Source organism: Colletotrichum abscissum (assembly GCF_030869225.1).
Source record: "Colletotrichum abscissum strain IMI 504890 chromosome Unknown Scaffold_1.1, whole genome shotgun sequence".
Taxonomy (NCBI): domain Eukaryota; kingdom Fungi; phylum Ascomycota; class Sordariomycetes; order Glomerellales; family Glomerellaceae; genus Colletotrichum; species Colletotrichum abscissum.
This window is the reverse complement of record NW_026849987.1, coordinates 1514870-1527932: the sequence shown is the minus strand read 5'-3', so window position 1 is coordinate 1527932 and position 13063 is coordinate 1514870. Positions and strand designations below refer to the sequence as shown.

Here is a 13063-nt window from a genome sequence, read left to right as displayed (position 1 = left end):
ATTTGATGTCAAAGTTTGGAGATACATGGATTCATCAATTCAGTAGCCTCGTGACTATGGACACCATCCGCTCAACGCTTGGAAGAAACAGGACACCAGTGAACCTCGGACAACATGGGTAGACCGCTCGCTAAGTGTGCAGCAAAACGTGGGATGAACGGCTAGTGTATGGTGTAAGACGCCCATATGTGTAACAGCCTTCAGGTCGAAATAAGCATGGACGCGAGAGCCCCTAGCATTGAGTTAGCTTGACGACGATTTTTATATAGACTGCGTGATCATGTGTTGAACGTTGGGCCATGTAGGGACTCTCTTACTAGTAGGACCCATAGAGGTCATGGTTCGCGGGATAGCACACCATGTTTGGGTTATCCAACATCATGTGGGCAACTTCAAAAGTCGGCGGAACTAGAACCACGCAACCACAGCTATCCTTGTGGCGCTTGATGTTCCACGGGTGATTGGGAAAAGATTTCCCGCATGACATCTCAACAGCCTGGCTGTGGTTGGCCTTGATGTGTCTGTTGAGGTTGGAGTGATTCGCATAGGTTCTGTTACAGCCGGGTGCTTCGCAACGCGCCTTTGCTTCGGTCCCTACGACAGGCATCGCGATGTTGGTGTTGTTGATAGAATGCGCCCAAAAGATGAGGTCTAGTGGTTATTGATACCACATCAGGAGTAAGATAGGATAGTAGCTCAGCGTGTCTGCTCCGCTTGTTAAGAAAATGCCGATGACCAACATCTTTGCCCTTGGCTATATAATCGCCCAAATGAGGAGCGCAGAACCCTCCAGTCTAGAATTACTTATTTCAGCTGTTGGCGGAGAGCATGGCAGAGATGCTTAGCTCATGTCGTTTACCACACGTTGTTCCTCATGGGTCTAAGTATACAAAGTAGAAGATCATGGCCGCTGAAACCAGGAGCGGTCGGATGAGACTTTCAGATTGTTACTACATGAGTGAAACACAGAATGAGTGGTTGACGTGGGCGTTCCCACGGCAGTAGGTGTGGTACGCCTTGTCGCTACTGGTCGCCCGTTGAAGACAGCCTCATGAGATATTTTCCCCTGCAAGCTACCCCTGCCAGCCTGCTGCAGGGTCGGTCTATTTGATGTCGGCAACTCCAGCAATCCTCACACCATCATTCAACTTGTTGTGGCAGGGCTTATTTGGGCTCCTCAATTCGCATTCCTGCGTAATCATGATAAGTTGCCCCTTTAGCCATGAGTCCCATGACCCTGCAATCCAGGTATCTCACCGAGATCTTGATTACGTCACGACGCGCTGAGGCGTCTTTGCTCCGTAGAAACGTGGGACTGTCACCGCCTCTCGAAAACAGCAGCACAGCGAAAGACGCAGCCCTCCGCTACACCTGACCATGTTGATTAGCTGCGCTGGGAAAAGTTGTGATGATTCTACAGCACAGCCGAAATCACTGGACTCCAATGTGTTATTGCGATCTTCATATCCTTGCTGATAGGTGTTATGAGTGTACCAACTACAACTTCGAGATTCATTGAACACCTCCTGGAGTCTGTACCATCTCTGACTCCATCACTCTAGGAGATCCCTGAACCGAGGTTGATTGACATTGGATGTCGAGAGACAAAACGTTCAATCGCAGCTCCCTCATAGTGTATGTGGTAGACCCTGGCACGGCTACATGATCCCTGCTCTCTGCGATCATCGACCCTCCCCCATGTCTGCGTTTTGGTGCTAATTGACTTCTTTCAGATTGTTCGGACAATGCAGCTGACTCTGTCATCAACTGACATGGCTTGCCTCTTGCTGTACATAATTGCCTACTACGAACCCCGTTTTCACTCTCAAATAGGCATCCCAGAGAACGGAGACGGCAAGACGTGTAGTCAAGAATGCGAGAATGGCCTATAAGTAACCCCAGGAAGCGTCTTTCGAAACAACAGTGCATTCTACTTGGCAAATATCGTAAAGGGTTTCTATTCCTTCGTGATTATACGGTCCTTTCGGTTGTTCGTGCGATCGTATTGTCGCATCCGAAGGTCTCTATAGTCGGTAGATCTGGCAAATCATCGAAGTACCAAGAATCAGTGAAGAACCGAAACTACTGCGGCCATGAAACCATCTGTACGGAGTAGAAGCCACTGGTTGATGACGATCCGTCCCCTTGATCCTAGTCCACATGTGGCCTCAGGGATCCCCTGTTGGAGGACACTAGCGCGAAGCCCACCTCCCGTCCTGTCTTCGAGAACCTCTATTTTTGGGTTCTTCCCCTTCAACAACTTGCCTCGCTGGACCGAGAATGATGGGTTCCACTGCTGCAGCAGCACAACTTCAAGAGATTCTAGGTTACCCAAAACTTTTTTTTCCCCTTTTTTTCTTTTTCTTTTTTCTCTTTTTCTTTTTTAGGGCTTCTTAGACCCGTCCAAACAGAGAGAGAGCAAGTTGAACTTTCATTGATCCGTTTGGCAGCATGTCGCGCTTATGCGAATCGAATGGGAGATAGTTCGTCACACGCAACTGTACCAAGGCAATCTGGGGGCAATTTTTTTTTCATTCTCTATAACGCGCTTCTGTAAATCAAAGACTCCTGCAACAAATTGATATATCAAGCAAAACGTATGGCTATGCAATGATGACGACAATGACTCTACCCGAGAGTCAATCCTCCCCCTATTCTATCGCGCGTATGCACCTCAAGATGGTTATACAGATATTGAAAAATATGGTTGCTGATCACTAGGATAGCTGCTCCGACGAGTGGTTGAGTATATTACTTGTAGTAGATGGAGGACCTGCCCCATTTACCGACAATTGTATCGGCCGTCATTCTGGTCGTGATGCTGTTCGTGATGTTGTTCGTGATGTTGTTCGTGATGTTGTTCGTGATGCCGGTCGTGATGCTGATCATGAGTTTGGCGGTGCTACTGGGAGCTCCATTGGTAGTTCTGCTCGTAGCCATGCGAATAGCTATGTTGGTTGTCATACCCATAGCTCTGCTGATAACCCCCCAGGGGCTGCTGACAATCCTGCGAAAAGCTTTGCTGATAGACGTTCTGGAAAGTCTGCTGGAAACCTTCCAGAGGCTGCTGATGGTCTTGTTGATAATAGTGCTGGGAGGTCGGCTGATAGATTGGCACATGGTTGCTCTGCGGGATGCCGGCCTGCTGAGGTTCAGTGACTTGAATGGTGGGATCGAAAGCCGTCAGCGTTGCCAACCCGTCGTAAGTGGAGGCCGGAGGCGTCTGCGAAGCTCCCTTACAGCCGTCACAGGTCTTTTGATGGCGCTGGATGTTATCAGAGCGGTTCGTGTAGGGTTTACCACAAGGCAAAAGGGTCTTCTCGCCGTGTACGGCTAGCTTGTGTCTGTTGACATTCGACTGGTTGGCGAACGGTTTACCCCCGCATTCTGGGTGGTCGCATTGAAAAGTAGAGGCTTTCGGGGCGGTCGTCTTGGCAGACATGGCAGTCTTGTTGCTATGTGGGGGGGGGGGGGGGGGGGGGGGGTGTTTTGGGGGTATTTAGGAGGGGGGCGGGGGGGGGGGGGGAAAAAAAAAAAAAACGAAAAAAAAAAAAAAAAAAGGGAGAGAAATATTCATAAAAAAAACAAGAGGGGAGAAAGAAGAAAAAAAATAAAAGGGTGGGGGGGGGGGGGGGGGGGGGAGGTTGTCGTTCTGAGCTAATTAAGGCAGTTGACCGCGGCGAGGGGCAAAAGAAGAAATCAGTCTAACAAATGCACAAAGAAGTGAGTGACTTAATTACTATACTCAAATGACAGTGGTAAGAAGGGATAAAAGATTAGAAGGTGACGGGAGTCGACTCTGGCTGCTAAATGTTGAAGTAGGTCGCTGGGCGGGATTATATGGGCTGTTCTCCCCTGCGATCGGCGCCGCATGTGTCTGAATTATCTCGTCGGAGGGTGAGGAATGTGCTGGACCAGCCCGCTGAGGATCGTGGTAGACTGGACGAGAAGGGCCCAACATCGAGCAGCAGATTCATGAGCCGCCCGACGTTGATGCCATTGATTCGCCGTGAAGACGACCCCTGCTTCTGACTGACTGAGGGTTTTTCGAGAAACCAGAAAGCACCTAGCCTAGTGCACCCCTCTCTTTACCCATTTGATCGTTGGCTGCTGAGGAGTGCATCTCCAATGTTACGACCATGGTGAGATTGTGTGCATCTGAGCCTCTCATGTACTGACGCAGCTCTCCTTATTACGCCGTCTTGCCATTGGATTGTGGACAGTTGCAACGACGTTTTCTCGTTCGAAATAGGACTCGGGGAAAGGAGAGCAAGTGTTGAAGACACACGGAACACACAGGGTGCGGATTGCCTTCCTTTCACCATTACTTATATTCGTGGTTTTGCTTCCTACCTTTGACTTAGACTATCTGTCAGCCTTTGGATCATGCGCCCCCACGTATCCTGGAACAATAGCCTTGCCAAACGACCAGATAACAAGGCCATCTTTCTCCGCGATGCGTAACTCTACGAAGCAATGCTTTCGCTAGATCTCGTAAGAGTGAAATTGGCACGCCTGCAACCCCTAGTTGTCGCCGTTCCTCAATGCAATGTCAAGTTGGTTGGCCATTTGAATTTAGAGAACGAAACTACATGAAACATTCAAACGTCGAGTCCTCACTGTGGCGCTCACATCGTTGGTGCTGAACTGCGATGAAAGAAGAGGGTGAGGATTCGGCCCCACAGCCGGCGTCACACCCGCCGTACCTACTCAAGGTAAGTACGTGCCTCGATCGTATCTTATCTATTTCAGTATCGCTCCTGGCTGTCAGTGGATTAAGGTAGGTAGAGACCAGTAACAAGCCAGCCTGATTTCAGAGGTACTCATAAGGATATGCAACACTGTTGTCACTTTGTCATCTGCTCATCGCCTGGAGTCCTCTTCTAGTACTCGGCCTCAGACAGATCAATTGCTGTCGGAAAACAGTCTTAAAGCTTGACTGACTGATTGCTTGTAATGCAAGACATGAGCACCTGAAGCCCTTGTTGTTTTTGGTGCGAAGTACCTTCCTCGCCGCACCTACCACTCCGCACCATAGAGGGAATGCCTTACAGCCCCGCGGACAAGAATGGAAGAGGGCATGCAGTGCAGCACTTTCAAATGGAACCACGCATATGGAGGATGCTTCTCTTCAACTACTAATTAACCTGCATACGAGCTGTTGTAATCCGACGTCAGGAGTCGATGACAAACTGGGAATTCAACCCAGTCACGTCTCGCTGACGGATGCTGGGGGTCCACCTAGCTTACATGGGCCTGAATGGTCTTAGACTCGCCGTTGGATGGCGATCCGGTTGCTTATTTGGTGGGGTTCACTAACACGTCAAATCACCGAGCCGAGATCATTCTGACTTGATCTCTGGTAGGTTGCATGCCGAGACTTTCTTGTATCTGAAGAGCGATTAGGCACAACAATGAACGTACGACACGTGAAACCTCCCGTTCTGTAAGGGTACAAGATGTCCATGGTTCATCGCATGTCCCCTGCCAAATTCGAAGTTGTCAAAACTGCTCCGCCTTGTAGGGAGCTCAGTGCCCGCGCCTGATTCGACCACACACATTAGTCAGCAAGGAAGTCAGTCGTGCTAGAGGCGGTATTCCGACTGATCATCCGTGAAAGCGAAATTTTCGATGTGTCAATCCCGATGAATTGCTAGAAAACTTTTCTCCATCATTGCTGTCCCAGTATGTGATGATGTCAAATTATCCTCGCATTCGAGTCGTATTGCCTAGCGACATGTTCGCGATGCTGAGGTTAACAGGACGTGTCCGAAGGGATTCCCCATTGTGGTAAGCCCCCCCACAGCATCCCCGTAAGCCTTTTTTTGGGGTAGCTTAATAGGAACATCCCTGTTACCCATAAAACCAAATTGCCGCTATGTTTCTGACGTTCTCCCTTGATGATCCATCGCTAGGCTTTCTTACGACGATAATTAGTAAGGAGTAACCATCGTTCATCCCTCATTTTTGATTTGCAAGATTTAACATGCATAAATTTGAAGTGCGTTGCCTTAGGTTTAATGTCGAGAGCCTACCGTGGGCGTTCCAGTCACTTATGTCATCGTCTCTCCTCACTTTCACTAACACGTACCGTGGATGCTACGCCTTCGTTGACATGCTCTGCAGTCTCAACAAGGCGGAAACTTGGAAAGACACCAGATTAACGACGTGTTTAATGACTATTTGGTTTGTTTTGAAGACGAAGTGTTCGTGAAAATACTCCTTCGTGACATTGATGACCTCGGAACCAGGAGTAGCACACTAAAAGGAAAAGAATAGAAAGGATCCCAAAAAGGTGATAACCCGCTTGCTCCACAGAGATACACGGGATGACCAGAAAACATGTATCATAAGAAGCCCTTGATTCTTTCAATGCTGCAGGCCGGGGGAGTTCTGGGCGTGAGGGCTCCTAGTCTCAAGTTAGCTTGGTGCAGACAGCCGCGGTGTAGGAATGCGTTTACATGTGCTTGAGCCATGGGGTCTCGCATTCCGAGAAGAGTGTTCTTCATACTAGGACCCGGGACAATATCCATTGTTGGGATCATAGATGTCGATGTGGTCTCTCGAATTGATAGCGAAAGCGTCAGCGCAATCGTCGACGACGTCATTGAGGACCAGGGTCCCGATATCATCGAAGATGCTGTCGATCTCGACGAGGTTGTCGTCGAAAAGATGGGCTCCGACGACATCGATGGTGTCGATGGTGTTGCCGACCTCGTTGAGTGTGTCATTGAGGATTATGGACCCGAGGGCGTCGAGGGAAGACAACCCCAGAACTGCGCGGCAATCAGAACACCCGAGCTGGTGGCGCCGGGAGTTGGATCGGTGATCTTGTCTGATTATGCCACAAGGCATCTGAACGGGTTCGCCGTGCTTCGCCTGGATATGTCTAGCGAGGTTGGATGGAGTTGAGTAGGTCCTTCTCTCGCAGCCAGCTTCCTCGCAACGTAAATTGGTAGGTGCTCTGTTCCACGCTGCAGGCATCGTGGAATCGATGTTTTTATCTACTGCGCTAGGAAGACAATCTTGGGTTGTTATGGTGCGGGAATCGGGTAGCTAAGCAGGAGAGTGAAGTAGCGCGGCATGCTGGTCCTTTTGTCAGGAAAAGGAGGATGAAATGCCATTTTTATACTCTTCAGTAGATGATGACGATAAAGCTGGTGGTGAGGCAATCTTGGTTGGGAGGAAAATGTCGGCCTTATTGTGTACGGGGCCCCATCCCACCCATCGCCGCGATCAGGGATGTGAGTTCGAGAGTTTGGCTCCACTATACTGCGGTCTTCCCTGGGTAGTTAGACCAATGAGACGTTTCTAAACCAGATTCGGGCCCACTTACTCAACTCTTTCCTGTTGCCCACGCCCACTTCTACAGTCACGGCAGTGGGGCGACCGCTCAGTGTGCATCTATGTAGCATGTTTGCTGGCGGAGAAGCACCAACCTCAGGCAGGGCTAACCGAGCGAGGCCCTTTCCCATTTTGTCCTTTAGCCTTCGGCGATTAGGTGACTCCAGGTACCCATATACCTAAGGCAGGCTTCGAGAAGAAGTCTAGCAGGTTATCAGCTTACTTTAACAAGGAAAAGAAACGCACATCCCGTGTATCGCCACTTGTTATGTCAGTCTGAAGCTATTTCTTTCTACATCTACAGTCTGGATCACTCTCCTCTCATCGCTCATGTTGCGAGATAGACTAGCCTAGTTTGGTTCGCCTGTCCAGGACGCCTCCTGAGTATCAAGGGTTTTCCAGACCCCTGTATTCGTACGGGACATGCATTCCATAAGCCTCCATGACCAAATCTACACCTGGGAGTTCCAATATCTCCCATACCTCTGGACCACGATGCTAATTGCACGGGCAAACGCCTACCAAAGCCGTGGTTTTCTAGGGGCAGGGGGATTTGCACACCAGAAATCGTTCTTTCTGCTAGTTGAATGCCGCTTGATTGGATAGTACCCCCAAAATAATAAGTACCACTTCGTGTACATAATGCAGCTTTTGTGTTAACTTGATGGCAAGTGCACCCATTTCTCTTATATCTTGCCCCATAATGCTAGCAGAGCCGCCTTCTTTGAATGGAGAAGAGATTTCAAAGATTCGAAGATTATCTGGTCTCTGTCGGGAGTACCCTCCCTCCCGGCTGGGTCTGTGGGCGCTTCCTCTCGAGAGAAGGTCGGTACATGGCACGGTCCGATCGCATGCAGGGACCGCAATTCACAAATGGGAGATAGTGTTCAATGCCGACGAATGACCACATTCCGTCGACTAAATGCATGGAGGTAGGCTGGACGGCCAGTGACCACTCGGCAGGCGTCGCACTCTGGACTCTCGGTTGTTGCCTGTCGGCGGCAACTACCGGATTGTCCGGGATTGGCGGAAGGTATTCTTATCGCTAAGACTAGTCTCGGGAAGCGACACTTGCTACTCCGTATGCTCCTCCCAATTCTCCAAGTCTATGGCTAATGCAGTGGGCTTGCGACAGGGAACTTGCTTATTGCAGCTTTGCCGATTCTTGTTAACGGAGTACTTCACCAGGCACACATGTCAGACACTTTAGCTTGAACACTGCCGTGCACGAATGCACCTGAGGTACTGGAGCCATATGAGCCACTTGATTTTGTTAAAGGCCGTATGGCCAGACTTTGGAGCCCAAGTCGTGCCAACATTACCTAGTCAGGGCACTCCACACGCAACACCGAGTCCCCAACACCTTTCACCGAGGCTTCACCTCTACCTCACCTATATTGCTCCGTCTCGGCCGACCAAAATTCTCGCGTCCGTCTCACTTTGGCCTTCGGATACCAGACCATCCTGGGCTGTCACTCGAAACACCTTGAAGACAAAGATCGGAAAGTCTATAACGCTGCGAGGCTTTCTCGCTTGGTGTACAGTAAATCTCCCTGAGCCATAAGTACCCAAGTTGCAAGGCATGTAATGAATACACAGATGTAAAAATCCATGTTCATGTCTCCTCGTGTGCATTCCTTACATAAGAATGGCTAGCTCTCCCCTTAAAAGGCGCCAAGGTGGCGTCGTAGCATTTGCCAAGTTGACGGGAAGGACCGTTGGTAAGTTCTATGCTGGCAGGCTGCCCCCACTATACATAGGTACAGGCTCAATATCTCCAAGGGCGCAGCGTCCCAAAGCGTCTTTCGACTTTGGGCTACTTGCAACGTTGTCTTCCATGGGATTTATCATGAGGGCTGTAGCTGTTGGGACTTGATGCCCGGAGCGCTGGCACCGAACACCATTAGTGTACTGCTCAGCTCAATTGCCTCATTACTCACGACATATGCGACGCAGAACATTCTCCGCCCTGTAAAAAATACCATGTCGCCCACTAACACTCTCTCAAACACCGGTGCTTTCGTCGAAGCGCACCCAATGTGAAGTCGGCCGCAACATTGGTGCAATCATCGTTACTACAAGAAATTGTCAAAGTCTCAGATAAGATTCTGGATTTTCGCGACTTTTCTTTGTCGAAGCCCGGCTGACGAATTTCTATCAGAGACTTATAACGAAGTGAGAGTTCATTCAAGTCACACTTTACTCATGGTCAGGGTCCACCTCACTTACACAGGCCGGGAGCCACGCACGTGTCACTCCACTTGGCGTTGGATTCCCGCCATTCCGCCCTTGGCGGGGTTCACTCACGGGCACATCAAGAAGAACCAAGCCTTTTTTACACTTGAACTTTTGGCAAGTCGCATGGACATAATTTTGTGTATTATCAAGGGCGGTTGACGTAAAAACAAGCTTTGCTATGTATAGAAACATGTAATAGCCAGCTCTGCCCCGGGTATAAGACGTTCACAAATCCATTGCACGATGTTTCTTGCCATAAGAGAGGGCGATTGCTCCTTATTGTTGGGAGCTCCGTGTCGACGCCTTTTCTGACGGCATGCGAGCCATCAAGTCGGTCTTGTTAGGGGCGCTATTCCGGCTGAGGGGTTTCGAAAGTATAGTTATCAATGAGAAAGCTCATATCGTTGAACTCCCCTGGAAGAAGTTCGTGGGTGAAGTTGAGGTACGTAGTCTCCGTGGTATCGTTGGCCGCTTTGGTAGGTAACTCGAAGCTGGTTTGCGCAGGGGAACTCGAAGGCTGATCCAGGGCTGTGCAGGATTTTACACATGACTTCTGGTGCCGCTTGATATTCGATTTATGATTCTTAAGGGCTCTGCCGCAGGACATGCGAATAGCAGCGCCGTGTTTGGCATGGTGGTGCCTAGTGAGATTGGATCGAGTGGTGAAAGTGGTGAGTTCGCAGCCGGGCTTCTCGCAGCGAAGCTTCGAGGGAACTGCATCCCCTTGAACAGGCATGGTAAAAGAAATTGACGTTTCCCTGGCAGACTGTTTGCACTTGAAAGATGAAAGGTACAGTTGCAAAGTTGAAGTCTGACTATATCATGTCTATTCTTCTCGTCGGTGTAAAGCTGAAGGAAGGCATGGTCATCGTTTTTAAGTGTACTCGGCATCTTGCAAGTAAGTGAGGATTGCGAGCCTCTTCGTCATTGTCCGAGACAAGCAACAGTCTTGTAGCCCCCCCCTCTGCACAGCCTCCCTCATCACTGACTGAGCTAACGGCCCCGTAGCCACCCCATGGGTAAGCTCGCGTCCAATAGGTGTACTTCCAAACACAGCTTCCATCTTGGCACCTGCACTACATGCGGAAAGCCATAAGCCTCCCAGATATCCCTGCAAAGTCAGCCTACCGAGTGTCTTGTCTTTATTCCTCCGAAAAGACGGGTACGTTCCACGGTTGGGCTAGCAGGCACCGCTGTTCACTTAAGGCAGAACGAAGCCATATGCTGTATAATCACTTATGGCTACACCTAGCAGGTACATATAGTTGAGCCGGGTTGCCGGTCATTACTCGGCACGCGTCTTAGTCTGGATTCTTCGATGTTGCTTATGTATGGTATTCAGTAAACCATACAGTGTTGGCCACAGGAATTCATGTCGCGCTGACTAGCTTGGGGACAGAAGACCTGCTTGATTCTATTGCCATTTCCAAAGTCGTAAGTCTATGGCGTATCAGACCACACACATATGACGACCTCCCCTTCTCGCTCCTCACCTGCGCTACTCCTCACTCCTCGCCCCTTCCCACTTCCCTCATTGGCCTTTCGAGCCTCAGCCCCACCTCCAGGTTTGCACAGTTACGGCAGCCTTCATACCGAATCACCTCTGTCCTCCTCACTACCTCAATTCGCTGCCAGAATCTCCGCCGCATCAGGAGAAGAGCTATGATCCCTCTTCCCGTCCGCCATCTTAATCATCTCGGCCTGCTTCTTCATCCTCTCGGCCTCGGCCTGCTTCGAATGGCTCACATACGTCCCGTACCGCAGCGTGCCCAGCGTCAACACCGCCATGAACAGGATCCCAATCACCGACCGCCGGATCAGGATCCACCGCAGGCCCTCAATCTCCGATTTGGCGTCGCTGCTGAGGTGAAGGCTGATTTTATAGTTGATTTGTTGGATCTGGTCACCATCAGTACGATCATCCTCAATCTTCGAGCAGGATCAGAAAACAAAAGGGGCACTCACAACACTATCACCAGCCTTCTGCTCCTCCCTCACCGCCATCTTGCGATCGTTAAACATACCCCTCACGTTATCATTCAGCGTCAGCAGCTCCTGGTTCAGGCTCTGCGTCAAGATATCGACCTCGTGCTGCAGCAGCGTCCTCTTCTGCCGCATCTCCTCGTCCGCCAGCTTCTGGTTGTTCTTCACCTCGGTGCTCAGCTCCGAGCACGCCGCCCGGAACAGGTACGTCTCGTTCTCGACGTCGCTCTTGCTCACCAGGCTCTCCTGCGCCACGTCCAGGTTCTGGGCCAGGATCGCGCGGATCGCCTTCATCAGCGTGATGGCCTGGTCCTTGCTGTACCCGCCGCCCTCGAGGTCCTTCACGAGCGAGTAGCTGTCAAAGTGGTGCACGTAGGGCGGGGGCGCCATGTGCGGGTGCTGCTTGGCGACCTCTTCGGGGGGTCCCATGTGCAGGATCGCCTCGAGGGGCCCGCTCTTCTTCGCCTGGTCGCGGGCCTCCTGCTTTGCGGCTTTGGCTTCCTCCGCCTCTTCGGGCTGTTGCTGCTGCTGCTGCTGTTGGTCTCCAGAGGCGGCACCCGTAGCGTCGGCCGCGTTGTTCTCCGCCGAATTCGATGCCGTCGCCGTCGCCGAAGCTGCCGCCGTCTTGGGGTTTACGCCGTCGTCACTCGCCCCCTTGGACGCACCGACCGCAGCCTGCCCGGGACTCGCCTCCTTTCCATCACCCGCCGGCGCCGGCACCGGTGCTGTCGTTGTTGTCGTCGTCGCCGTCGTAGGCACAGGCTCAACCCCCTTTCCGTGTCTCGGCGCGAAACCCGACTGCTGCGCCCCAGGCGTAGGCGCGAACGCGGCGTACCCCCGTCTCCGAACCTCGGCGGGTGCCCGTCTCCGACATGATTTCGACGCCGCGCGGCTCGTCGTCGCCGTCGTTGTCTCGCTGAGGCGTATCGTCCGGAAAAGGTGCGAATACAGAAACGTTAATCGTGCAGGCTGCATCGTGTGTGTGGAGGTGTGTGGTGGTCGTGGTGGTTGTGTAGGGAGAAAAAAAAGAATTGGGAAATTTGGGGGGGTGATGGAAATGGGAAAGTAAAATGGCAGCGGATACACCCGTTCAGGTTTAATCTCCACGATGGTACGTGTGGGGGGGCACGGGGTCCAGTGTGTCGGAAGGCTAAGCTCAGGAACCCGACGTTTAATACCGGCGTCTGGAGGGAGCTGTTTCCCCCTGATGTCATTAGGTGGATCCCCTGCCGCTTATCCAAGGTAACCCCGATGCCGACCTCGCTGTCGGGTCCGTTTCCGAAAACGCGGAAAATCTGCCGAGGACTACGACTTACACAATCTGGCTTACACTGGGCGTCGAGGTGATTGGGAATGCTGTACACCGCAAACAGGTAATCCCTTGAATGACTTCAAGCGACTCCCTTACTCTCACCTCACGCTCACAATGACACGTCGCCAAATCATCAGAAACTGTCCATACTCTCACGTCTATTGACAGGTCTAATCCGTCAGACTA

At 51.2% G+C, this 13063-nt stretch overlaps 5 protein-coding genes across 5 annotated transcripts; 1 reads left to right on the top strand and 4 right to left on the bottom strand.

Annotated features, from left to right (window-relative positions):
- Positions 1 to 316: 316 nt before the first annotated feature.
- Positions 317 to 607, bottom strand: CABS01_00473 (uncharacterized protein; the record flags this gene model as incomplete). Its single annotated transcript, XM_060533854.1, has 1 exon — positions 317 to 607. The coding sequence occupies one exon, from the start codon at positions 605 to 607 to the stop codon at positions 317 to 319; it is 291 nt and encodes a 96-aa protein (XP_060406368.1).
- Positions 608 to 2751: 2144 nt separating this feature from the next.
- CABS01_00472 (uncharacterized protein) lies at positions 2752 to 3442 on the bottom strand (the record flags this gene model as incomplete). The annotated part of the gene is made up of 2 exons (XM_060533853.1): positions 2752 to 2902; positions 2967 to 3442. 2 exons carry the CDS (start codon positions 3440 to 3442, stop codon positions 2752 to 2754), a joined length of 627 nt encoding a protein of 208 aa, XP_060406367.1.
- A 3032-nt stretch (positions 3443 to 6474) lies between these two features.
- Positions 6475 to 6912, top strand: CABS01_00471 (uncharacterized protein; the record flags this gene model as incomplete). The annotated part of the gene is made up of 1 exon (XM_060533852.1): positions 6475 to 6912. One exon carries the CDS (start codon positions 6475 to 6477, stop codon positions 6910 to 6912), a length of 438 nt encoding a protein of 145 aa, XP_060406366.1.
- A 3019-nt stretch (positions 6913 to 9931) lies between these two features.
- Positions 9932 to 10318, bottom strand: CABS01_00470 (uncharacterized protein; the record flags this gene model as incomplete). The annotated part of the gene is made up of 1 exon (XM_060533851.1): positions 9932 to 10318. One exon carries the CDS (start codon positions 10316 to 10318, stop codon positions 9932 to 9934), a length of 387 nt encoding a protein of 128 aa, XP_060406365.1.
- An 884-nt stretch (positions 10319 to 11202) lies between these two features.
- CABS01_00469 (MOZ protein represents a chromatin-associated acetyltransferase) lies at positions 11203 to 12540 on the bottom strand (the record flags this gene model as incomplete). The annotated part of the gene is made up of 2 exons (XM_060533850.1): positions 11203 to 11481; positions 11548 to 12540. 2 exons carry the CDS (start codon positions 12538 to 12540, stop codon positions 11203 to 11205), a joined length of 1272 nt encoding a protein of 423 aa, XP_060406364.1.
- Between the last annotated feature and the right edge of the window lie 523 nt (positions 12541 to 13063).